Genomic DNA, 26,325 nt, shown 5'->3' with positions numbered 1-26,325 from the left:
TTAGACACCTGATTAGTTACTCTTCCTTTTCTGAGTCTTTCGGACTCAGCCTTTTTCTTCAGTTTTATGTCCTCACACAAGGAACACAATGAGATCATTTCTTCCAGGTTCAGGTCTCTTATAAACCTAATGCGGAGTAAGAGTCACACATATTTGACTATAACGGTAACATGACAGAACTCTGTTCTTCCTTCAAGCATCCAAATTCAGGGGCAATCACTTTAGTTGTGACAAAAAGCAGAGGTGGATTGTTTCACCTTCATATCTGATAATCTTCCATTTTACATTCACTCACGCACGGATCCCCGCTTCTAGGTTTTCATCTGTCATCACAGAAACCAAGACAGTCTTTTCCTTAGTTTTTTTCTCCACTCCTAGATGAATGTCTTTCCTCTGTCTATTTTCTTTTTAGAATAATTATCATTGTTTTAAATCTTAGATTCAAGTTCTTCCAGAAGGAGGGGAAACACCAATCTTCAAACAGTTCTTTAAGGACTGGAGAGAGAAAGATCAGAGTGATGGCTTCGGGAAAGTCTATGTCACTGAGAAAGTGGCTCAAATAAAACAAATTCCATTTGATGCCTCAAAACTACACACTTCTCCCCAGATGGCTGCCCAGCACAATATGGTGGATGATGGTTCTGGCAAAGTGGAGGTAATTGGCTGCTTTTGTTTGTGTCTGTTTTCATCAAGCCCATTTATGCCAGTACGCCTGGAAATGTAACTTCAGAAGACTGCAAGCTTTGTCATTTTACTTTACTTATTAATAAAGGTGGTCCATGACTGTATATTAAATCAGGGAATTTAAAGTTGGAAGAGACAGTCTTTGACCTTCAATCCTATTTACAATGTGTGTTGCGAGTCCAAGAAGTTAGGTGATCTGTGCAAAATCACCTCATTAGTATTAGACATGCTGTGGAACCCAGCCATCTTGTTTCCTGGTCCAGAACTGCTCCCACTCCTGGAACTGGGATTGTCCAGTGACGGCGAGTAGCTCTGAATGTACCAGTGGCCATTAGTTAGACCTTTCCTTGCACTTCCCAGACATTCACAAAAGCAAATTGGGTAGTGCTAAACTCACAGATATTTTTAGAGCATTCAAATTGTTTGCTGATAATTCTCTTTTTCTGACTAAGAATTGCCCATAACCCCCTAATAAATATCCCTAATTCAACTCTCTTCACCCTCTACTCTTGAGTCATCTAACTTAATGAGAACTGGGTAATGTTGTGTCTTATTACAAAATATTTTAATGGCTTTCCGTTTTCAGCTGGGCCTGCAAGGTCTTCCAGGATTTGATCCTTGCTTTCCTGGCTGCCTCACTCTACCACTGCCTGAGGGCTCTTCCCTCTTCTCTCTGGCTAAAGTCTCCACTCCTTTTCCTGTGGAATTCTGTTCAGTCACAAGCTGAAGCTCTTTGAGAAGCCTTCCATCTGTCCTGGAGCAGCCTTTGTGCTCAAACCATAAGTGATATTTCTCACAGAATCATCATCTAAGGACTGCAAAACAGTTTATTTTTCTTCCTGGCCCTCTCCTTAGTTCCTTGAGGGCTGGAATTGAATATTTTATCCTTGTATCCCCAAGGCTTACTACAATGTTTGGAGCGAAGTATATGGGAAAGAAATTTAAGAAGTAGTTTTGCCTCTTTTCAAAGACATGAAGGTGCACATCTAAGCTATCCAGGGGTTGCAAGGGAGAAAGGCCCCACGTGGCCATTGTCCGAGGGCTATCAGCTTGCTGTCTGGGTCTGTCTCCTGCTCACGTGCGCTTTTCTGCAGCTCAGCACAGCAGGAGGGCCTTGTGGCAGATTTGGCTCCCCAGCACAGGTCCCAGGGCCAGTCTCGTGTTGACTCTGAGATGTCCTCCTCAGTCGGCCCCAGACTTCGGAAGTCTGGGGGCTTTCTCTAGGCTTTTGGGTTTAGCCCAGGAGTGCTGTTGTTTCTCCTTTGCTCACCAGGATGTCATGCTTCTCTCTGAAAGCACTGCTGCTCCTCCATCGCCAAATTGCAAGGGGAGGCACGCACCCCCCACCCTCACCCCCACCCCACGTCCCCTGGAGGGTGCGCATGCGCACCTTGCCTGGCAGACTCCTGTTGCTTTCCTGGTTCATCTACAGCTCTCATCTCTCCAACTTCGAGTGTCTTTAATCTGTGATGAGGATGAGAAGCCAGAAAAAAAAAAAGTTTCTGCCTACTTTTATCTTTTCAGTCTTATGCCTAGATGGCACCTCTTGAAAATAGTCAAGCAATTGGCATCTTGATTATTTGGTCCCTATCTGTCACTCTTGCCTGAGGAAATAATTATACTTTACTGTGCAGGGAAAAAAAATTTTTAATAAACAAACAGGTTTTCTCCCAATGAATGAAATATTTTATGCAAGTTAAGAGACATATGTCTGAGCCGAATAATTTAGTTCCTTATTCCACCAGAGTCTCGTGTTATTTTCACTAATCAATCAAACAGTAGGTATGTATTAACAGGCTCAGAACTGATGTAAGTACTCTGGAGGATGCAAAAAATATATATATAAACACTTTGAAAATCAGTGAACCAATGGTCAAACTGATAAAGTTTCTTCCTGTTGTTTATAAGATAGTTACAAAAGTAATTTAAAAGTTGTTTAACAATAGATCTAAATTTAAAAAAAAAATAACTCCTGAGAAGTACAATTAGATCAAGAAAATTTTAATTTTGATATGAATATTCCATTCCTTTCAGATATGGCGTGTAGAAAATAATGGTAGGATTGAAACTGACCAGAACTCTTATGGTGAATTCTATGGTGGTGACTGCTACATTATACTCTATACTTATCCCAGAGGACAGATCATCTACACCTGGTAAGTTCTCCTCTTTCTTAAAATCTTAAGTTTCAAGGTGGACAGATTTTACTCCAAAGTTACATTTCATCAAATTCCGCAGGACAGGGTGCCTGGATGGTTCAGTGGATTAAAGCATCTGCCTTTAGCTCAGGTCATGATCCCAGGGTCCTGGGCTCAAGCCCCATGTCGGGCTCTCTGCTCAGTGGGGAGACTGTTTCCCCCTCTCTATCTCTGCTTGCCTCTCTATCTACTTGTGATCTCTGTCTGTCAAATAAATAAATAAATAAATCTTTAAAAAAAAAAAAAATTCCACGGGACAAGGAGTAGAATTATCCTATAGTTACCCCGGTGAGATTTGTATAGCATGCATGTGGTACTTTCTTTCAATATGCTTTTTGACTCTATTTTGTAGCTCTTCTCCACAAGCAGGAAGGGTTAGATAAAAATCATCCTTTCTAGGGGCCCCTGGGCAACTCAGCTGGTTAAGCCTCCGACTCTTAATTTCAGCTCAAGACACAATCTCAAGGTTGTGAGATCAAGTCCCTGGGTCGGGCTCCTAGCTCAGCGGAGAGACTGCTGGAGGTTCTCTTTCTTCCTCTTCCTCTGCTCCTCCCCCCACTCATGCATGTTCTCACTCTCTCTCTTAGATAAGTAAATAAATTATTTTAAAATCATCCTTTCTACTCTAGGAACAAGATTTTTGGTATCCAAATGTTGTGTTCTTTTAGTAGATATGCTGTTGAATATCTCGCCTCCTGTGCAAGCTAACTCCAGTTTGCTAGTACTGACTACCATGCGTTCTTATTGTTAGAATTCACTGAGGCCCTTCGTAATTGGAACTGCAAAGTGGCAGTGAGGCAAACCCTCTGGGGGATATATATCATTTATGGTTCTGTTTCATACCCCAGGGACCTCAAATTGATGCATTTTTACTCTTGGTCCCCATGAAATTTGTGGCAATAAAGGAGAAAAAAAAATGCCAGTACACCCATGTCTTATGTGGTTTTGCATAATAATTCAAGTTAATTGAAGGTTAAGTTTACTTAAAGAGTCCAGTGCCAAGGCTCTGATCAGCGGGAAATGTCCAGTCGGGTAAGTTAAGTATACATACCATGCTGGCCTGTTCCAAAGGGATGGGGATTCTGCAACAAATCATAGTGTCAGATTCTCCAACTTTTTATTAAGTGAATTCGGAGTAGAAGGTACAGGGGTGAAACAGGATCCTACTTTTGCCTCCATGGTGATGGCAGCATTCAGTGGGTGTATTGAGTGTACATGGACACGGGTCTCCGTTGATGTGCTGACGTTTCTCTATGGTGAGGGTCCTGCAGATGACAGTCACCTCCATCTGGACAGTGTAACCACTTACCACTTACCCTGACCAGTGCCTTGAGGCCAACCAAGTTCAGGAGATGGGATGATCATCTTTATCCTAGAGGCTCTTGGTGTCCAAAGGGTGGTTCGGGAACCAGAAACATCAGCATTGCCTGGGAGCTGGTTAGAAATGTACAATTTGGGGTGCCTGGGTGGCTCAGTGTGTTAAGCCTCTGCCTTCGGCTCAGGTCATGATCCCAGGGTCCTGGGATCGACCCCAGCGTCGGGCTCTCTGCTCAGTGGGGAGCCTGCTCTCCATCTCTCTCTGCCTGCCTCTCTGCCTACTTGTGATGTCTGTCAAATAAATAAATAAAATCTTGAAGAAAAAAAAATAAGAAACATACAATTCCAGGACCTACCTTTGGCCCACTAAAGCAGAACATGCAGTTGAACAAGATCCCCAGATGATCCACATGCACTCTCCTGATTAACAGGCCCTGCATCACCTTAGGCAACGGTTCCCATCACATCCTGTCAATCATTAATGTATTTAGCTACTTGACTCTGAGTTTATGATGTCATCTTCATAGTAACCTTTTTTTGAGCAGCATGTTTGTGCCAGCAAAGTGCTAGGTGTTTCCATTATTAGTTTCTTCCTCACAACCAGGTTATTTTTGAAAGACAGAAAGGGAGGGGAGGAACTTAAGATGAAGTAACTTAACCCAAATGCACAACTGTTGTACGTGATGAAGGAACATTTCACACTGATAAACAACTCTCTTTAAGTCTAAAGCTGAGCATGCCTATACCCTGGTGTAAGCTCTGTCCTTCTTTTGCAATTTCTTCTTCCAAAATTTTAGTTCAGAAAAGTGTTTCTGGGGGCACCTGGGTGGCTCCGTGGGTTAAAGCCTCTGCCTTCGGCTCAGGTCATGATCCTAGGGTCCTGGGATCGAGCCCTGCATCGGGCTCTCTGCTCAGCAGGGAGCCTGTTTCCTCCTCCCTCTTTGCCGGCTTCTCTGCCTACTTGTGGTCTGTCAATAAATAAAATCTTAAAAAAAAAAAAGAAAGAAAGAAAGAAAAAGAAAAGTGTTTCTGGAAAGCATGGCCTTTACAGGTATAAATCGGTTGTTCTCAGTCAGTTTTTCTTTCATATTTTGTTTCTTGGTCTTTCTCTCCGCTCTCTTTTGCATATAAAAAATCTAATTGATTGTGGCACTTAGCTCAGACAAGAGAGATGAAACAAGCAGCTCAAGAGCATATTTTGAAAAATTGATAATTCACCATCTACGTAAACAACTATGTGGTTGTAACGAAGACAGACTAAATTGGATGATAAATGTTAAATGCAGTTACTTTTTCTCAACTCATTTGAAAGTATTCACCGAGCACTTTCTATGCGCCAAGCACTGTGCTAGATAGATACTAAAGATACTGTGGTGAAAAAAAAAAATGACCCGTGTCCCAAGATTTGATACTTTATTTATTTTTTTTAAGATTTTATTTATTTATTTGACAGACAGAGATCACAAGTAGGCAGAGAGGCAGGCAGAGAGAGGGGGAAGCAGGCTCCCTGCTGAGCAGAGAGCCCAATGTGGGGCTCGATCCCAGGACCCTGAGATCATGATCTGAGCCAAGGGCAGAGGCTTAACCCACTGAGCCATCCAGGTGCCCCAAGATTTGATACTTTAAAAAGAAGCAGGTGATTAACAGGCATTTCAATGAAGTGTGAAGGATTTTAAGATAAAAATCAGGCTCAATCTTTGGGGAATTCTAGACAAGACACCAAGCCCACCCATAGGCTTCCTGGAAGTGACATCTAACTGGGAACAGAGGAGCAGGTCGGCAGGCAAGCAAATCGAGAAGTTGTACTAAGCACTGCAGGGGACGTGTGCTCTAATTTACTAATTTACTAGCACCAACTTATGGCTGGAGCAAAGTTAGGGAGCAAAAGATAAAATCAGAGAAATCAGAAGGAGCCAACCTGTGAACAGCTTTGGAACCATCCTAGGGAGGATGAACTTTATTTTCAGGGCATTGGGAACCAGTCACAGAGTTTGCTCAGGGAGCAATATGCGTGGCTTTCCTCTTACAGAAATTATTTTTGGTTGACATCTCTGAGAATGGGCTGATGGGAGAAGGTTGGTGGCAGGGAAGCCACTGGGAATGTGTTGTTGCAGTAATTCAACCAAGGGATCATGTGGCCAGAACTCAGTGTTAGAGCAACAGGAAGGGAACAGATAAGATGAGTTTGTAGTATTAAGGCATTGGTATCGGAAAGACTGGGTATGAGAAACAGGGAAGATGACCAAATCACAGGTGGACCCCGATTTTTGGTCCATGCACATATGGGTAGTGTTTCATTCACTGAGATAAGAAACTCAGGAGGAGGGCAGGTTTGGCCCTCACTGTAAAAAATTCAGAGGGAAAAAGTGAGAATATGCTATATTCTTTATAAAATTACTCTCTTTAGGATGGGGTTAGGGTAGAAGAAGAGGTCATTTACATTTGTTCTTTCCAATTTTATGTGTTCAAGGTTCCTATGATGAGAATTTATAATTTTTTGAGATATCAAGAAGATAAGTTAGATATTTGAGGGTCCTTTTGAGAGTCTTATTTTCATGGATGTTAAATATGTCAGTTTGTTAACTTTGTGTGGTTTGCAGGACTTCAAAAGATTGTGTAAAGGCAGTGTAGAGACGTTTAGAAAATAAGCAGATCTCTTGAATATTAGCTTTCAAACTAAACAGCTTCCCAGGTTATATGATAATTTTGATACAGGAATGTAAATGGTTAAGTCCGAGGCACAGTAAAAGATGAAGGACTAGAATTAAATCAACTACTGCATACACATATTTGTTGTGGCTTTTTAAAAAATTTCTGAAACCACTTATATTCTAAAATGTGATCTTTTCTCGGGGATGTCAGGTAGTTGAAATTGAACAAATGTTGAACAATGACAATGATGAATCTCTCAAAGCAGTAAATTCTATTTTCCTGCAGCATTTATTTGTAATGAGTAAAAGTGCCAAAGATTTATAAAGAAGAAATCATGTCAACGTAGAGTTCTCCCCCTCCCTCCCCACTGCCCCTAAGTGTAGGTTTTCAAAACCGGAGGTGAAGAGCAACTTTATTATGTCTTAGTTGTGGTGGAGTGTTTGACCCCCTGGGTCACAGATCCATAAAGCAAATGAGTCTGAATCTGTGTGGATGGGAGCAAGGGTCACTTTGACATGAGGTGGAAGAGGAGCTGGAGGTAAGTAGTGAAAAATTTATTAAGAGCATCAGAAGGTGGGAGTTTGGTGAGGGTTTCCAGGTTTGCTGGATGAGATACTTCAAGGAAAAAAAAATGGAAATTGAGACAAAAGTTTGGTGATAATGTCTATAGTCAGTTGAATGTTTTCCTACAGATTAAAAAAAAAGGAAATAGAGAACTCGGCAGGGAACTGCGGATGTGACAGAGAAAGGACAGGTGGTAACCGACCCAGCTCTCATCCCCAGCTCTGTGTTACTCCCTACTCGGTGCTCCCAGAGGCTTGCGGAAGTGTTTGTTAACATTATAGGCTCCTGAAAAATTTAGACCATTTTTATGAGTGCCTTTATTAGGGAAAACATTTTTAATTTTCTTTTGAATGTGTGCCTCACATGAGCACGTCTCCCCCACCCCTTTGTAGAACTTTTTTCTATCATTTGACTCTGTTGTGGTGCAATGAAATACTCTGAAATCAACAAAACTTGTTTCCTGTACCCAGTGTTTTGGGGTATGTGTACGGGTATATGTGTATTGCCCAGGATGGAAGGTTATTGCTAATCTATTCTGGGTATTGGACAAGTAGGTCACTCTTAAGGTTTCAGAAGAAAAGATGTGGTTGACTCCTTTTTAAAGAAGATTTATTTATTTATTTGAGAAAAAGAGAACAAGTGTACGTATGTGAGTTGGGGGGAGGGGCAGCAAGCGAGGGGGAGAGAGAGAGACTCCAGCAGACTCCCCGCTGAGCAGAGAGCCCAATGCGGGGCTCAATCTCATGACTTCCAGATCATGACTCGAGCCAAAATCAGGAGTCAGACACATAACAGACTGAGCCACCCTGACACCTAATAGGGTTAGCTTCTGAAATTCGATTCCAGGATTAGTATTTTTGCCGCTAACCCCTAGTCAGGCAGAGGTGGGATAATTGGCTAGAAACAAACCATGCTCAGTGCTTCGGCTTTCCCCCCACAAACTCATCAAACAAGCAGATCTCCCAAAGCTTGCTGTACAGGTTAAGCTAGTGGTTGGAGTTATAGCCACAAGGTACCTTAGAAAGAGAAATTGCAAATGAACTGGACAAACTGATTTATTGACCCCTGTCTGGGTCTCCGGTAACTGAGCCACTCTTATGGTTTTATGGATAAAACCTTTAAAGAATTGCTAGTATGACAAAATGGGGCCACTCCGTCACATACTTCTGATGATTCTTTCCTTAATTTTTCTGGGTCCAGACATTTGTTACTGTGGTCACCAAATGTTGATGTAAAGATAGGATGCTTCTAATATCCAGCCTAATAGATAAGGCTCATATTACACTCAGATGGATTATTTTTACTGTGGAGATGATTTCCCAAAATAGGCAGCCCCCACTTAAAATGAGACAGACCTCATTACTGAGCTAAGTTATATAAGGAGATAAGCCTCAATTTCTTTTCCTATAAAATGAGGATAAAAAATATAATTATCATGTGGAGTTTTAGGCAATACACAGGGCAATTCATGGGTCAATGTTAGCACTTTCAGAAAAATGATAGCTTCTCTGGCCGTATCATGTCAAAATGGTTTCATCTTGATCTTTCCTAATGACTTAAATCTCTGAAATGCCTACACTAGAAAGTCTTAAAACTTAAATACAAGCTAATTTTCTTTACTTTGGTTCCTCCAGGCAAGGAGCAGATGCCACAAGAGACGAGCTGACAACATCTGCCTTCCTGACCGTTCAGTTGGATAGGTCCCTCGGAGGACAGGCTGTGCAGGTTGGGTGTTTCTCTCCCAGAACTCACCCACGTTATTTGCTAGCCCAGTAGTTAAAGACTTCCTCTCCATTTGGGATGGGAATTTGGCCTTTCCTAGATATTACGTTTTTTCATTGCAACTTAAAGGTTCCTACTCTCATGCCATAAGACTTCTCTCAGATTCTGGAAAAGAGGGAGCAAACAAAATTGAAAACCAAAAGCAAAAACAAAAAACTAGTAACAGATCAAAGGAACCAAAGGAATTGACAGTTATTTGACATAAAACTGTTCTACCCAAGTTATTACTCCCAGCTGATCACTTTCCAGTTTTCAGATCTTTGTAAGTGTGTAATTACTTCTTAAAAGATAATAATTAAAACACTGAGGTAAGTCAGATATTTTAGTACATAAAATTTAAGGTGTGGACGCCAAATTTGGTCTTCTAACTGGTTTCTTTCCTGTCTTGGTACTTGACAGTCAATATATGAAGCAAGTTAGAGCTTAAAATTTGAAGTTTCATATTAACTTTTTAATATTTTTATAAATTAGCAAGATAACTGAATTCTTTAAATGCACTGAACTCTACTTTCCTCTGAACTATTATATTCACTTCTTGAATGAAATATTTCTAGTTAAGAACTGACATGAGTATCATTTAATTAATGTTTAAAGTGTTCCTTACCAAATTATTCAAAAACTTTGAAGACATACATTGTGACTTATAAATTCTGTATTTTGTAATAAAATATTCGATATACCCAATGAATGAATTTCCATTGTTAGTCTGTCGCATCCCAAATTCTCAATGAAATGGTAATGTTTTGTTTAATCACTAGATGGCAGTAGTTCACAGTAATGTTTAAACAACTCCAGTCCCCGATGGGCTGTTTTAAATTCCTTTGTAGAGTACGTTAACAGTAGTGAAACATTTTCAACTTAACCTTGATCTCTTTTATTTTAATTTAACAATGGAAAAATGGATCTTAATTATTGGCTCCCTCCCTCTTTTTTTTTTTTTTTTTTTTCTATGTTGGCGATTGAGGTTTTTACTCAGTGTTAAGGGAAGTGCCAAGCCAGCAACAGTTTTAAGTAATCCTAGCTCACCTCATCCTAAGCTTTGGGGTTGTGACTTAAAAAAGATTTCTGTGAGTTGCTACTTGCTTATTTGAATGCCTACTAATTGGAAGATACCTGTGGGCGACACCTGGCTGGCTCAGTCATGAGTCATGCGACCCTTAATCTTGAGGTTGTGAGTTCAAGCCTCAGGTTGGGCATAGAAATTGCTCAAAAAAATTTTTTTAAATGAAATGAAAAAAAAAAGATATCTGTGAAGTTAATTATTTTTAGTACTCCCTAAGCATCCCTGCTATGGTGTGTGCATCAGTATTCCCATTTACTTGGGCTTCTAGAAAAAGACACACCAGGGTGCATAAGACAGTTCAATTTTAAATAAAATAATAATTTAAAAAAATTGAAATAATTAAAAAAATAGAGAGCTGACACAAAAGTTGAACTCTTTATGTAAAAAACTGCATCAACAATTTATGTAAGAAATAAGAAACTCATTTCTAATCCAATGTCTGGTGTTAAGTTAACAAGTGAAAGTAAATAATTTACCATTTACTTTCTTTAATTTCCTTGTCCTGAAAAGTCCTTATATTTCATATTTTTAAAGTGCTTATATCAAGCAAATCTATTACCATCACTATGAATAAAAAGTAGAAAACAAATTCTATTTATTTTTGCCAGATTTTGATGTTTGGAAGCCAGATTGTCATCATTTTTTCATCTCATGGTTGCAGAGATGTAGAAATAATGACTATGCTTTGGTGTCGTCTTATTTTTGGAAGCATTTCAATGCACATCTCCTTACCTTCTGAACAAGATCCAAAACATTTCTGAAACAAGTGTGTCACTACACAACTGTCAAGTGTCAGTGCTCTTGAAAAAAGAGTAATTTTTACAAACAATGGTGTACATCAGCACTTTGCTGTCTTTTCTCTTTTGGAGATGTGCATGAACACACTTAGAGCTTTGGACTTTCTGGAAGCAGGACACAGTGCCATACGGTGATGTCTCCCCCTGGAAGAAACAGTTCAGTGTGCTGTGTCTGGAGTCAAAGACACTTAACTCAGCCAGAAAACCGTGCTTCATTAGCATTCACCTATATTTTCTGTTAATCACCATGCCTCCTGCTCTCGATTTCTTATTTATTTTTATTTTTTGCACTGTTTTCAAAAGGGAAGATAACACGTGTGGAAATACAACCCTCCTTCATTGCATCCTTCCTTACGTTTCTTTTATCCTTCCTGCTCCCAGATCCGAGTCTCCCAAGGCAAAGAGCCTGCTCACCTGCTGAGTTTGTTCAAAGACAAACCGCTCATTATTTACAAGAATGGAACATCAAAGAAAGGAGGTCAGGCACCTGCTCCCCCTACACGCCTCTTTCAAGTCCGGAGAAACCTGGCATCCATCACCAGAATCATGGAGGTAATGCCATGCATTCAATCAGATGCACCCCATTTATGGACTTCCCAGTGGACCTGAGCTATCAACAAATATTAGTCTTCAAAAAATTGGCAAGTAGATTCCCTCTATTTCGATAATTAATCCATTGTTCACCAAAATCAAAACAAAACACACACACACACACACACACACACACACACACACACACCCCACAAAACAAAAGCAGGAGAACCAAGTAAAAAGTGAACTCTGGATAATAGGCCTCCCGCACTTTTCAAATGCATTGTACTAAAAAAAAAAAAAAAATTTTAAGAGTAATGTAACAAATCAAATGGTCAAAGGCCTGAAGCTTTATCTTTTAGAAAGGCCTGGAGGAAGATGGATGGCAGGTGATGGTCAGGTGGTCACAGGGGAAAGTCAAGAGGAAAACCCTTGTTTGTCCAAGTGTAACAAATGTGGAAAGCAGGCTTCACCGTATTGGGCTGCAACCATAACTCAACCAGCCAAATAATCTGTCTCTCACAGCAGCTGGGAAACAAATCAAACTCCATGTCACAGGTCAGAAGACAAGAAGACCTCTAGCTATGGACAAGCCAGCAAGCCCAGGTGTCTAATGGCTGAGTGTTTTGACCTCTGGGACCATCCATCACATTTCATAATCCAGACATCTCTGTCACTGTTGAAATCCACATCTCCCCAGTCACCCCTAAACTGCCCACCACATTCTGTAATCCCCACACCTGGACCCACCTGCTAACACTTCCCTTTGCCACAAGCCATTCCGCTGAGCCCTTGAAACCAGCTGGGTCGTGACATACCTTCCACCTGCCATCTCTTCTCTAAACCAGCCTCCGCCTATACCTTCTTGCTCTATGGCGTCCTCTGAGGACACAGATTCTCATATAGCCCTCGCAAGTGCAAGTTGTTTTTCCTCAGTGCTCTCTTACCAGGTATGGGGGTGAGTAGGGTACCCTTTTGGCCCACTCTTGCCTCCTTGACTTTTGTCCCTCTTATCAGACTCCCCTCCCTCAGCATCCTTGTGCCATTGTCCATGGAGCCACCAGCCCTACCCCTCTTATTCTTTGGTGGCTTCAGCCATTGTCTCACTAACTCCATCCCTCTGGCTTCTCTCATCAAACAGTCTTGTCCTTGACCCCTTTTATCTCACACCCATGTGGTCCTGTACTGAAATTTGCTATAACTTTAGCACCTCGAAAATCTGTTTCCAGCATCTAATCTCTGACAACCCTCTCCTGTCATTTGGTCGCTTTGCTCTAGGACGCACATTCCAGCAATTTCCAGTCTCAAACCGAAGTCCCTGAACCCTCTCCATCCAACACACCCTTCATGTCTTCCCTCTCCAAACCTGCAACACGCCTGCTCTCCACTGAGCACGGAGTCAGCGTTCTCAGAGAACAGAAATGTAATCACACAAGAGTCACCTCATCTAGTCCCCTCCAGTGTCACCAGAGCGCTCCTGCCTCTACACATATACTCTCCTTCCTGCCTATTTCATGAAGCAAATGTAACTTATTTATATTTCATAATTTATAAGTATTTTATAATAGTTACTTAGATATAAATACTAAATTATTTTATAAATTAATACCAATATACTCTACCCATAAATTAGTATTACAAAGTAATGTTTGTAAAAAGTAATATATTGGTAAATAAATTAATACATATTTATTATGTAAATAAATAAAATGTGACTCCTGTCCTGAGACCAAATTCCTACCACTACCACTACCCCCAACTTCTGTCCCAGCCCTCTTGACTTCCTGTGGACTTTCCTGGATTTCCCCTCTGTTCTGTGTTCTTACGTAACTCCAATTCATCATTATGGCGGGCCGCAACCTTTCTCTTCTCTATCATCAGTGTATTCTTCTCTTCTGGATCATTTACTTCCGATAACAAGCATGCCTTCAAAACACTCCCGTTTTCCATGAAAAACCCTCTCTTAACCCCAACCCTCCCAGCTACCATATCCTCTCTCTGCCCTTCTTAAGAGAGCACAGATCCCCAAAAGCATTGGCCTCACTCCCTCCCTTGTCTTCGTGGTTAAGCCTCTTCTTTATAAAGTCACTCTCCTTGGGCGATGTTCCAGCCGTTCCTAGCCTGTTACCTAGTGCCTGCCTTTTGTGGAGACAGAACTATCTTTTCTAACCCCTTTCCTTAACCTTCCACAGGCTTTTGCCACAGTCACCCTTCCCTAGCTTCTTGAAACACTATTTTTTTTCACTAGGCCTCTGAAGCAACCACACTTACCAGGATTTCTTCCAAGTTTCCGAAGAGTGTTTTCACTCCACTTCTTGCACCAGTCCTGTTTCTGCTTCTCCTCTGCCCATCCTCCAAAAACTCCTGGGCTCAGTCTTGGCCCTCTCCATGGCGATCTCATTCAGTCTTATCATTTAAATGCCCATCATGTATATTGACCTCATCTAGAACATTCTGTACATGGATTCTCATATGTTCTATTATGACTAATATATATTTTTTTAAATCTGTCAAGTTAACCATTGAGCTCTCCTCTACAGCACTCTCAGCTGGTTTCAGATGGAAGAGTCGAGAACCCTTGCATTCCTAGTCCCTTCCCAGCAGGCACGTCTTTAGGAGGCATGTGAGCTGCTTGCGGATGTGGTTCCTTTGTTGGCTTGTAACCTCTCAAACTGGCCTTCACATTCCAAGCCTCTCTGAAGTGTGCTCATCAAAATCATTGTAAGGCTTTCTGTTTTCTTCTCCTGGGAGGCTAAAGCTTTATGATGTTCTATTTTGGAGCTACTTCCCTGAAGCCACACTAGTCTGTGTGTGGGTCTCTTGTCCTCTGTCCGTCTATCCTCCAAGCTCTTCCCTCTGTGCCAATAAGGAGACATTCGGAGGAGAAACTGGCCGTGCTGGTTCCTACCAGTCTCCGTCATCACATCTGGTAGATTCCTTTGAATATTGTTTCTCCTACAAAAGGATGATACCTACGTCCCTGAATGTTAGCAACCCCTGGAATACATCCCTAACATTTCTAACAGATTGTGTGTCAACTGTACTTTAATAAATAAATAAGTAAAAAATAAAAGTTCCAACAACTGTTCCTTCCTCCTCTAGGGCTTTCTCTGGAGACAGGGTCCTGGTGAGCCTAATGAAATTCAGCTGTCCACATAGTTGATGGCACCTTGACCCGTTTGGCCAAACACCATCATTTGGCACCTTCTTGAAACACCCTCTGCACGTGGCCTTCAGCACACCAGACTTGTATTTCCTTCCTCCCTCGTGGCTGTTCCATCTCAGATGTGCTCACTGGTTCTTCTTCATCACATTGAGTCCCACGTGGTGCCGAAAGTCATACATGTACTGTCATAGTCACATAGACATGTGGTCAGACAGAGGCTCTCACGGAGTCCAACAAGAGTCACAGAATCCCAAGACTGTAGACATGAAGGCACAAGCCCCTCATGGGCCCTCGGGCTCACTCCCAGGCCTTGTCCTGCCCTGATGTTCCGCCTTCTGCCTTCTCCTCAGGACAGAGTCCAGGCCCATGTGGGTCCTCCTCATCCCTCCGTGGCCACAGCTTCTTGCTTGAAAGGAAAGGGCATGTCAGTGCTGCTACTAATCTGCTATAGCCTTTTACAATTTGAGTTATACTTTATCTGAGCCTGGAGAACCCTTTAGTGAATTTGCATTGCTACCTCTTTGCCAACGTTGGATTCCAGTCCCTGTTCTACGATTTTTAGGTGTCCCTTTGTGGTTACTTTTTTTAAATTTCAGTATAGTTAATGTACAGTGTTACATTAGTTTCAGGTTTACAATATAGTGATGGAACATTTCCAAATATTTACTCAGTGCACCCATCTCTCCACCCACCACCTCTCTGGTAACCCTGTTTGTTCTCTATAGTTAAGGGTCTGTTTTTCGGTTGGTCTTTTTTTTCCTTTTGTTTGTTTTCTTTCTTAAATTCCACACATGAGTGAAATTACATGCTACTTGTCTTTCTCCGCCTGGCTTGTTTCACTTAGCCTCGTATTCCATAGATCCACGTATGTTGTTACCAATGGCAAGATCTCTTTGCTTTTTATGGCTGAATAATATATATACTGCTTCTTCTTTATCCACTCATGTATCAGTGGACACTTGGCCTGCTTCCACAATTTGGCTATTGTAAATAACGGCTCAATAAACATAGGTGTGCGTGTCCTTTCGAATTTGTGTTCTCAGATTCTTTTGGTAAATACCCAGTAGCACCATTACTGGATCAGGGGTAGTTCTGTTTTTAACTTTTTGAGGAAATGCCATACTGTTTTCCACAGTGGCTGTACCAGTTTCCATTCCCACCAACAGTGCACCAGGGTTCCTTTTTCTCCACATCCTCACCAACATTTGTGTTTTTTTATATTAGCCATTCTGACAGGTGTAAGATGATACCTCATTGTGGTTTTGATTTGCATTTCCCTGGTGAGGAGTGATGTGGAGCATCTTTTCATGTGCCTTGGCCATCTGGATGTCTTCTTTGGAGAAATGTCTATTCATGTCTTCTGCCCACTTTTAATTGGATTATTTGTTCTTTTGGTGTTGAGTTACTTAAGTTCTTTATATATTTTGGATGCTAACCCTTTATTGGATATGCCACTTGCAAATGTCTTCTCCCATTCAGTAGAGTATCTTTTAGTTTTGTTGTTTCCTTGCTGTGCAGAAGTTTTTTTGTTTTTTTTTTTTATTTTGATGTAGTGTCAATAGTTTATTTTTGCTTTTGCTCCTCTTGCATCAGGAGATATATCTAGAAAGACTTTTTTATGGCCAGTGTCAGAAATGACTGCCTCTGCTCTCTTCTAAAATTTTTATAGTTCCAGGTCTCACATTTAGGGCCTTAATCCAGCTGGAGTTACTTTTTGTGTATGGTATAAGAAAGTGATCCAGCTTTTTTTTAAATCTTTTTTTAAAAGATTTTACTTATTCATGAGAGACAAAGAGAGAGAGAGAAAGAGAGGAAGAGGGAGAAGCAGGCCCTATGGAGCAGGGAGCCTGATGCAGAATTTGATCCCAGGACCCCAGGATCATTCTCTGAGCCAAAGGCAGACCCATAACCAGCTGAGCCACCCAAGCATCCAAAAGTGGTCCAGTTTCATTCTTTTGCATGTAGCTGTCCAGTTTTCCCAACACCATCTGTTGAAGAGACGGTCTTTTTCCCATTACATATTCTTGTCTCCTTTGTCAAAGATTAATTGACCTGGGGCACCTGGGTGGCTCAGTTGGGTTAAGCCTCTGCCTTCGGCTCAGGTCATGATCCCAGGGTGCTGGGATCAAGCCCCGCATTGGACTCTCTGCTCAGCAGGGAGCCTGCTTCCTCCTCTCTCTGCCTGCCTCTCTGCCTACTTGTGATCTCTGTCTGTCAAATAAATAAATAAAATCTTAAAAAAAAAAAAAAAGATTAATTGACCATATAAGCGTGGCTGTATTTCTGGGCTTTCTATTCTGTTCCACTGATCTATGTGTCTTTTTGTGCCAGTACCATACTGTTTTGATCACTACAGCTTTGTAATGTATCTTGGAAGTCTGGAATTGTGATACCTCTAGTCTTTTCTTTTTCAAGATTGCTGTGGCTCTTCAGGGTCTTTCATGGTTCTATACAAATTTTAGGGTTGTTTGTTCTAGCTCTGTGGAAAAATACTGTTGGTATTTTCACAAGGATTGCATTAAATCTGTAAATTGCTTTGAGTAGGTATCCCTCTGATTATTTGGAAAAACCTCATAAATAGGGGAAAGAAAAACTGAACATCTTTTTTTTTTTTAAAGATTTTTATTTATTTATTTGATAGATCACAAGTAGGCAGAGAGGCAGGCAGAGAGAGAGGGGAAAGCAGGCTCCCCACTGAGCATAGAGCTGGACGCAGGGCTCAATCCCAGGACCCTGAGATCATGACCCACCCTGAAGGCAGAGGCTTAACCCACTGAGCCACCCACGTGCCCCCAAAATTGAACATCTTTGCTTTATGTGTGTCATTTGTATCTATCACACCCACTTTCCAAACATCACTTATAGTCGATGCCTGTTTTTTTTTTTTAATTTTTTTTAATATTTTTATTTATTTGACAGAGAGAAATCACAACTAGGCAGAGAGGCAGGCAGAGAGAGAGGAGGAAGCAGGCTCCCCGTGGAGCAGAGAGCCCGATGCGGGGCTCGATCCCAGGATCCCGGGATCATGACCTGAGCCGAAAGCAGAGGCTTTAACCCACTGAGCCACCCAGGTGCCCTAGTCGATGCCTATTCTTACGGTTTCTTTAAATATCTTTGTTCCTTCTCACTTAAGTTTGGCCAACTTTATTCTTAGAGCCCTCTGCCGCTGTCTGTGGGCAGTTGAACATAAAAGTGATACACAGCAAAGTACTACTACTGTTTCTAATGCCAGAGTGGTGTCCTGGTGCCACCCTGGGATCAGGACAGAAGGTAATGGATGGTTTCTTCTCAGACATGTTTATTGGGGGAGTAGCGGTGAATCTGAATCCCTCTGTTATTTTTCTTTATACTCTAGGTAGATGTTGATGCACAGTCTTTGAATTCCAATGATGTTTTTGTCTTGAAACTGCGACAAAACAATGGCTACATCTGGATAGGAAAAGGTGCCAGCCAGGAGGAGGAGAGAGGAGCAGAGTATGTGGCAAGTGTCCTCAAATGCAAAACCACAAAGATTCAGGAAGGCGAGGAACCAGGTGTGTACTGTGGGGTCAAGAACACTAGCCAGGACTTGTATTTGGTATAATTGCTAATCATGTCATGTTAAAACTTTTTCATAAACAGGACTTTTGTAACAGTTATAGGGCATTGCAGATTCTTCCCTTAGTTGCAAAAGTGGGTGATGGAACCTGCTATATTTAAGTAATTTCTTAACATTAAAGTCAAGATGAAATAATACCATTTGTTAACGTAAAGGCAAGACCAGCTCTGGGCTCCTGGAAATGCATTGGCTAACTCATTGTGTTTTTCACAGAGGAGTTTTGGGATTCCCTTGGAGGGAGAAAACACTACCAGACCTCTCCACTGCTAGAAACCCAGGCTGAAGACCATCCACCTCGGCTTTACGGCTGCTCTAACAAAACTGGACGATTCATCGTGAGTGTCTTGCAAAACACGGGGGTAGAACCGAAGAACATTGGGAGAGGCATTCTCATGGGGCTCTAACACTTTTCAGCCACGTCGGTGCTCTGATTCTCAGTTTTAGCTTGCTTATCTGCAAACTGGTGATCATCTTAGCTCTACACAAGTTCATTTTAAGAGTCAATGACATAATGGATGTGAAAGCATAGGAATACCGTAAAGTACTACATAAATCAAGCTAATTTTAAAAAATATCAACTACTTGGCACCTGTGTCAGTATGAGGCTGTAGCTCCATGAATATGCATGTGGTTGGATTTACTAACTTAATAATTTGACAGTTTCTGTGGGAAACCGTGGTGGTTTCTGATCAAACTGTGTCAGTTTTACACTTTAATTTCCCAGGGAATAAAAAGTTTCACCATGTTGACTGACTAGAAATATTATGAAAATATTATGATCATTGGGCAGAATCATAGAAAGCTACATATGCACCTGCAAACTGAGTGAAATCAGCAAGAAGGTTTTATTTTATAGTCATTCACAGGCTTTGAATTGCAGACATTTCAAAGTATCTGGTGTACAAGACTGATTTTATATCGAGCTCTAAAATATCCTGGGGTGCAGCCCCTCATCTCTGTTTGACATGGTAGGTTTTTGAGTAAATATTTTGCTTAAAGAACAGACTTCTTTCTTATGTAAAATTTGATACAAAGATTTGGTCACCATGTCCTGGTGAATACAAGCTTTATTTTTCAACACATACACATGAATTGTCTAAATCATTCCCCAGCTATGTTGCTTGCTAGAAATAAAATGCTTTGAGGAAGAAAATGCTCATGTTCAAACACTTTAAGATTATAAGAGATTTGACCTTAAACTTGAAGGTTCAAATTAAAGATTCAAATTGTGATAAATATTTGGTTGTTGGGCACCACAGTTGCTCACGAACTTTCTAGGAAATCCTTGTATTTTAGAAACTTGCCAGAAAAAAAAATCTGTTATTTTACTCTTTTGACTGTTGATTCGATATGGCACCTAATCAATTTCTTCAACTAATGCTTCTGAAATTTCTTATTAGTATTATTTGTTATTATTGCTGTAAATAACATGCTTATCTCCAATGAAGATGTATTTTACAAAAATAATACCTAGGCTTTGTTCTCAGTCAGGTTTAAAAAAAAATCTGTTAGTCTTTGTTTTTGTCATGAACATATTTAAGGGAAATATACTTTTCCTCTACGCCTACTTGTTTTCTTGTTTGATATTTGGAACTCCGACTATTCCCTTCACAATTTGAGGAAAAGAAATGTGACTGACAAGTATTTGATCTAGTTATCATCATCAAAAAGCAGACCTTAGACCTATAGATTCACATAAGACAGCAGAGCCTATGGGTTAAAAGCATAAGTTTTGGAACCAATCTGCCTGTGCAATATCACTTACTTGGTGATATTACTTACTAGCTGTGTGACCTTAGGCTGGTTACTTACCCTCTCTGTGCTATAGTATTCTCACCTGTAAAATGGGGATAATCCTAGTACCCACTTCAGAGAGTTGTGTGAATATTAAATTAGTTGTTCATATAAAGGAGTTAGAACAGTGCCTGATATGGAGTGATAAAGTTTTTTTTTAAATCATTATGTGATTGATAAATATTCTATAAAAAAGATAATATAAACTAAGTTTTTGCCTTCTGTAAGTAGTTTTTGTTTGTTTTTTATGTAACAGTCTCAACATTTCATCAGGTTACAATAAGTATTATTATTTATTATGGTCATAAGGCTGCAGGTTGCCTGGGACCAAGTCTGGAAGGTTCTCCTTTGAACTACAGGTTGGATTCATGCCTGTTTTTCCCACAACTGAGCCCAAGAGCATGAGAGGGTCCTTGAAGAGTCACATTTGCTAATATGACATGGCCAAGGCCAAGACTATATCTCCACTTACTCGACTGTACTACAGACTCACACAGCAGAGGGAAGGAGTGAAGAAGAGTTAAGAACTATAGTCCCGTCTACCATACCTTCCTAAGAGTCAGGGGCTTCGTTATCCAGAATCCTTTAAAAATTTGGATCTTTGGATTAATACCCGCCCACTGGTAGTGTGTGCATTAAACTAACCCTCCCTAGCAGACTTTAAAATTAACTACAGAGAACATGATTTAACACATTTAAAATAATAATAATAATAAAACTGCATATGGAATATCATTGTGTCAAAAATTGTTGATTTAGGCAGCACCTGGATGGCTCAGTCCGTTGGGCATCTGTCTTCAGCTCAGGTCATAGTCCTGGAGTCCTGGGATCGAGCCCCAAATCAGGCGCTCTGCTCAGCAGGGAACCTGCTTCTAACTCTCTCTCTGCCCATCATTCCCCCTACTTGGGCTCTCTTTCTCTCTCTGTCAAATAAATAAATAAAATCTTTAAAAAAAAGAACTGTTGATTTAGAAAATGACCAGACCTATTGATTTTATTAAAACAGTCTTGACCTAGAAAATAAAAGACAACTGAATACTTAGACCATAAGCTCAAATGTCTTTAGGGACTAGGAAGGCAATGGAGATCTGTGAAGCGGCTTGTCACAAGGGACTGGCAGTGGAACTGTGGTCAAACGGACTGTAGACTCCCTGAGGCATTCAGGTGTCATGTTTGTCATAAGCACTGTGCTTCCCAGATCAGATTCCATCAGCTTGTGAGAGACGATTAAACAAACAAATAATTACATAAATATTTAATACCCAGAAAGAACAAAAAATTGACTACCAAGCTTTATTTTTATGGTGCTTTAAAATAATACAATGCATTGGTACCCTATATATTAGAAAAATTATTGCTTTCCTCTTTGATCCTAAGGCTTTTTCAAACATTTCAGATTGAAGAGGTTCCAGGAGAGTTCACCCAGGACGATTTAGCAGAAGATGATGTCATGTTACTAGATGCTTGGGAACAGGTAAAACCATATTTGGTGTATTTATACTTGGGAGCTAGCAAAACCGGCACTGAAAAATGGCAAGTCTATTAATAAATGGACTTGTGGGTTTAGGCTGTATTTTAGAAAGACTCGACACAGTTTGGCAAAAAATAAAACTGATACCTGTAGCAAATTGATTTCCAAATGTGGAAAAAATTCCATGCTACCGTCTGGAGCTGTGTAGTTTTAGGCATAAAAGTTCTATTTTTCATTCATGTGTAAAATTCATTCACTACTAATGTCTTCATGCATTCATCCATTCATATAAGTAGCAAATGCATTAGTGGGTACAATGCCTTGGGGGTACAGTACCACGGCAAAGTCAAAGATTTAGAGTTTTTCTTGAAATCTAATAAGGAGTCATCATAGGGGGGCCTTTTCCCTGGGGAAGAAACAGACACAGAATAGTTGTGACTCTATACAGAAAATATGTTGCTGTTATGTGTGGCTTTATTTGGGAGGAAATGAATGGGGATTTGGCATGCCATATCTAGCTGGGGTTTTGTTGTTGTTGTTGTTTTTTAGCCTTTGTGTAAACTGATAATAATAGAAGGGAAAAATAGATATATTAGGAACTAAAATGTTTGAAACAACTATGATACCTGCATCTGAATAAGGCTTACTCTTAGAGTCAACACCAGTAAGTAAAGACTTCTAGGTCTGTTCTTAATTGCTAAAATCATTTGGTTATATTATCCCTTAGCTTCTTGGTCTAGAATTAACATGTTAGAATTTGGAATCTAGTCACAGATTGTCCCTAGGTGAATGGATCACATATTTGTAGATATGAAATTTAAAACATCATGCCAATAAAAACATCTTTGTGTATTAAGAATTATAAAATAGGGGTAGGGGTGCCTGGGTGGCTCAGTTGGTTGGGCGACTGCCTTCAGCTCGGGTCATAGTCCCGGGGTCCTGGGATCGAGTCGCGCATGGGCTCCCTGCTCTGTGGGGAGCTTGCTTCTCCCTCTCCCTCTGCTGCTCTGCCTGCTTGTGCTCTCTCAGTCTGTCAAATAAATAAAATAAAATATTTTTTTAAAAAAGAATTATAAAATAGAAGCGCTTGGGTGGCTCAGTGGGTTAAAGCTTCTGCATTCAGCTCAGGTCATCATCCCAGGGTCCTGGGATCGAGCCCTGCATCGGGCTCACAGCTCAGCGGGGAACCTGCTTCTCCCTTTCTCTCTGCCTGCCTCTCTGCCTACTTGTGATCTCTGTCTGTCAAATAAATAAATAAAATCTTTTAAAAAGTAATACTCGGATGCCTGGTTGGCTCAGTTGTTTAGGCGGCTGCCTTTGGCTCAGGTCATGATCCCAGCGTCCTGGCATCAAGTCCCACATCAGGCTCCTTGCTCGGCGGGGAGCCTGCTTCTCCCTCTGCTTCTGCCTACCACTCTGTCTACCTGTGCTCGCTCTCACTCTCTCTGACAAATAAATAAAATCTTAAAAAAAAAAAAAAAAAGTAATAATAATCTTTAAAAAAAAAAAAGACTAATAAAATAAGGAGCACATGGATTGCTCAGTTGGTTAAGTATCTGCCTTTGGCTCAGGTCATGATCCCAGGGTCCTGGGTTGAGCAGCTCCACCTCTCCCCACTCCCCCCACCACCAAATCAGGAATCCCTGCTCAGCGGGGAGCCTGCTTCTGGCCCTCCCCAAGCTCTTGGGTATGCTTGCTCTCTCATGTGCCAGTCCCCCCCCTCAAATAAATAAACAAATAAAATGTTTAAAAATAAATAAATGTAAGGTAATTCAAGAGAATGTTTCAGCATTGAAGTTCACAACCTATGCATTTGACAAGAAGGATACATACAGAATATGTAATTATATCAGTTTAAAAAAAAACTCAAAAAATTTTTAAAACCTCAATATTTAAATACTAAACATTGTAGCACTTTTACCAAAGTGTTAGAAGATACAGTTTTAGGTGTACACTATAAGCTTAAGGCAGAGGCTTTGCAAGGGAGGCTGAGGTCCCTGCCGGAGAAAAGTAATATGGGGATAATGACTGCCTTACATACATACCTTAAAGGGGCAGCTGCAGAAAACAGCCAATGTGTTGTTTTGAACAAGTGTATGAACTAGAAAATACTATATAAACCTGAAATATCAGGATGTGAATTCTGGAGCCAAACTGGCTGGATATCAGTTTCGAGTATCTCCTAGTAAATGCAAACATTGGGAAAGTGATAGACCACCTTTTCTGTACCTCCTTCTCAACGTCCCTAACTTGGGGGCTTGCTGTGAAGATGAAATGAGCCATGTGTGAGAAGCTCTTGGTACAGGGCTTGCACCGAGCCAATACTCCCCAAACAGTATATATTATTGTTGTTTCGTTTTTCAGATTTTTATTTGGATCGGCAAAGACGCCAATGAAGTTGAGAGGACGGAATCTCTGAAGTCTGGTAAGCGAGATCCCACGGACAATGATGGCATTTACCCTGAGTGCTTATTATGAAGTTCCTGACTGCTCTTTTCACCACATTCTTCAAAATCACATATTAAAACCGGGCAGAATCTAATAAGCTTTTGCTTTCTGAACTGAAGTGTAATGGAGTTTTTTTGAACTGAAGAATTTCAGAATAAGAATAAGAAAAATGTTGTGTTACCTAATTTAGAACATGATTACATCAATTTATTCTGAAAACTTCAAATTCACTTTATTATAGAACTAGTAAAACCTCTGTAACTATGATAACCTAGATTTTTTAAAAAAATTCTTTTTGAGTAATGCTGTTCTTTCTGGAACAATTTTTTTTTAATTTTTGATAAGTACAAGAATAATTATGCCATAAGGATAATTCTCTAAAGTTTGAAATCTTTTTAGCAATCATTAGACTCTCATGTGCAATCCATGACAGATGAGAGAAATCAATAAGGAATTGTTCATATGGAACAGTATTTGGCTCTTCAGGGATGAAAATTTGACTCATCATTTTTATTGGGAGACTTTTCACTCCATAGTTATTTTTAGTTTAATCAAAACTAACTGACCCTATGACACAGCAATTGCTCTACTACGTATTTATCCAAAGGATACATATATAGGGATTTGAAGGGGCATAACCACCTCAATGTTTATAGCAACAATGTCCACAATAGCCAAACTGTGCAAAGAGCCCGGATGTCTGTCGACAGATGAATGGATAAAGGAGATGTGGGACATATCTATGTATATATATATATGCGTATATATAATGGGGTACTACTCAACCATCAAAAAAATGAAATCTTGCCATTTGCAACAACATGAAAGGAGCTAGAGTGTATTCTGCTAAGTCAGAAGACTTACGACTGAAATAAATCAGTCAGAGAAAGACAAATACCATATGATTTCAGTCATATGTGGAACTTAAGAAACAAAACAGATGAACACAGAGGAAAGGAAGGAAAAATAAAATAAGAGGAAAACAGAGAGAAGCAAACCATAAGAGACTCTTAACTATAAGGAACAAAGTGAGGGTTGCTGGAGGGGAGGTGGGTGGGGGGGGGTAACTGGCTGATGGGCATCAGGGAGGGCATTTGAAGTAATGGTACTGGGTTTAAATGCAATCGATGAATTCTACCTCTGGAACTAATAATACAGTATATGTTAATTAAACTGAATTTAAATAATTTTTTTTAAAACAACTAACTGAATATGTTTATCTTTCAATTCTTTATAGCCAAAATGTATCTTGAGACAGACCCTTCTGGAAGAGACAAGAGGACACCAATAGTCATTGTAAAACAGGGCCATGAGCCACCCACATTTACAGGCTGGTTCCTGGGCTGGGATTCCAGAAGGTGGTAAACAGGTTTTTACAGGAAAAAAAAACAAATATTTTGGAGCCACTGTCCATTGCTGTTTTGAGGGGAAGAAATGTTTTTTGTTTGACTTTAGAAAATTAACCTCAGCCCTATGACGATTTTTTAATGCCTCATATTGGTTTGAAATTCTGTCTAAGCTAGACTTTTCTTATGTCAGTATTTTAAAATAACCTAAAGTAAATTTTTGTTATGGACCAATATTAGCTCTGCTGAAAACTCATTTTGTATCTTTTTATATGACCTTTTAAGGGTTTGAAAAGCTATGCATAATCTAGGGGAGTTTATCAGGGAATTTTATAATTCAGGAAACTTTAGCCAAACTAATTCTTTAATATGCCAGAGACATAAGCCATAATGCCTTGGAGGTTATTCTCCTTTCCATTTGCTGTGTTCAAAAGAATTGTATATTTGCAATGAGGTTTATGTTAAGATGGTTTAAATGTTTGTTATTTGCCTTCTTCAGCCAATGCCACTCAAATACCATTCACTCCTAAGTATCATCTTCTAAGAGTAACTTTACTATTTTTGCCTTTTTAAAAGCCTTTGAAATCACATCTTTTTCATGACAAAATAATTGTAGTCTCATCCAGTTAGATATATGTATTTGACAGTACACGTTTAATACCACAAAGGTTACGTAGAAAAAAATTCATTAATGCTGTCTTTCATCATTAAAATGCATCTCTTTTGGAAAGGTTTTTTTGTTGTGACATTTTATTTAAATATGACATGCGAGTTAATGGCACAATTAGTTTTAAGGTTAAATACTTTTATGCATAAATAAATATGAATTTAATATTTCTTAATTCATCCTCATTAAGTAGTCAAAATTAAACAACTTTTCCAAGGTTACATAATTATGAAAGATTTTAAATATC

General features: G+C 40.1%; 1 protein-coding gene across 1 annotated transcript in view; it reads left to right on the top strand.

The window, feature by feature from the left end:
* The window catches only part of SCIN (scinderin), an 80,291-nt gene extending 54,150 nt beyond the window's left edge, over window positions 1-26,141 (top strand). Inside the window, exons 8-16 of the mRNA XM_046020002.1 lie at window positions 440-655; window positions 2,719-2,840; window positions 9,050-9,140; window positions 11,439-11,609; window positions 18,110-18,287; window positions 18,566-18,687; window positions 21,543-21,620; window positions 23,982-24,042; window positions 25,303-26,141. Coding sequence (XP_045875958.1) covers window positions 440-655; window positions 2,719-2,840; window positions 9,050-9,140; window positions 11,439-11,609; window positions 18,110-18,287; window positions 18,566-18,687; window positions 21,543-21,620; window positions 23,982-24,042; window positions 25,303-25,430 — 1,167 coding nt within the window. The 3' untranslated portion in view covers window positions 25,431-26,141. The remainder of the gene's footprint in view (window positions 1-439; window positions 656-2,718; window positions 2,841-9,049; window positions 9,141-11,438; window positions 11,610-18,109; window positions 18,288-18,565; window positions 18,688-21,542; window positions 21,621-23,981; window positions 24,043-25,302) is intronic.
* The last annotated feature ends 184 nt before the right edge of the window (window positions 26,142-26,325 follow it).

Source organism: Meles meles, chromosome 10, assembly GCF_922984935.1.
Source record: "Meles meles chromosome 10, mMelMel3.1 paternal haplotype, whole genome shotgun sequence".
Lineage (NCBI taxonomy): Eukaryota > Metazoa > Chordata > Mammalia > Carnivora > Mustelidae > Meles > Meles meles.
The sequence above is the reverse complement of the archived record's forward strand: the minus strand, read 5'-3'. Positions and strand labels throughout refer to the sequence as shown.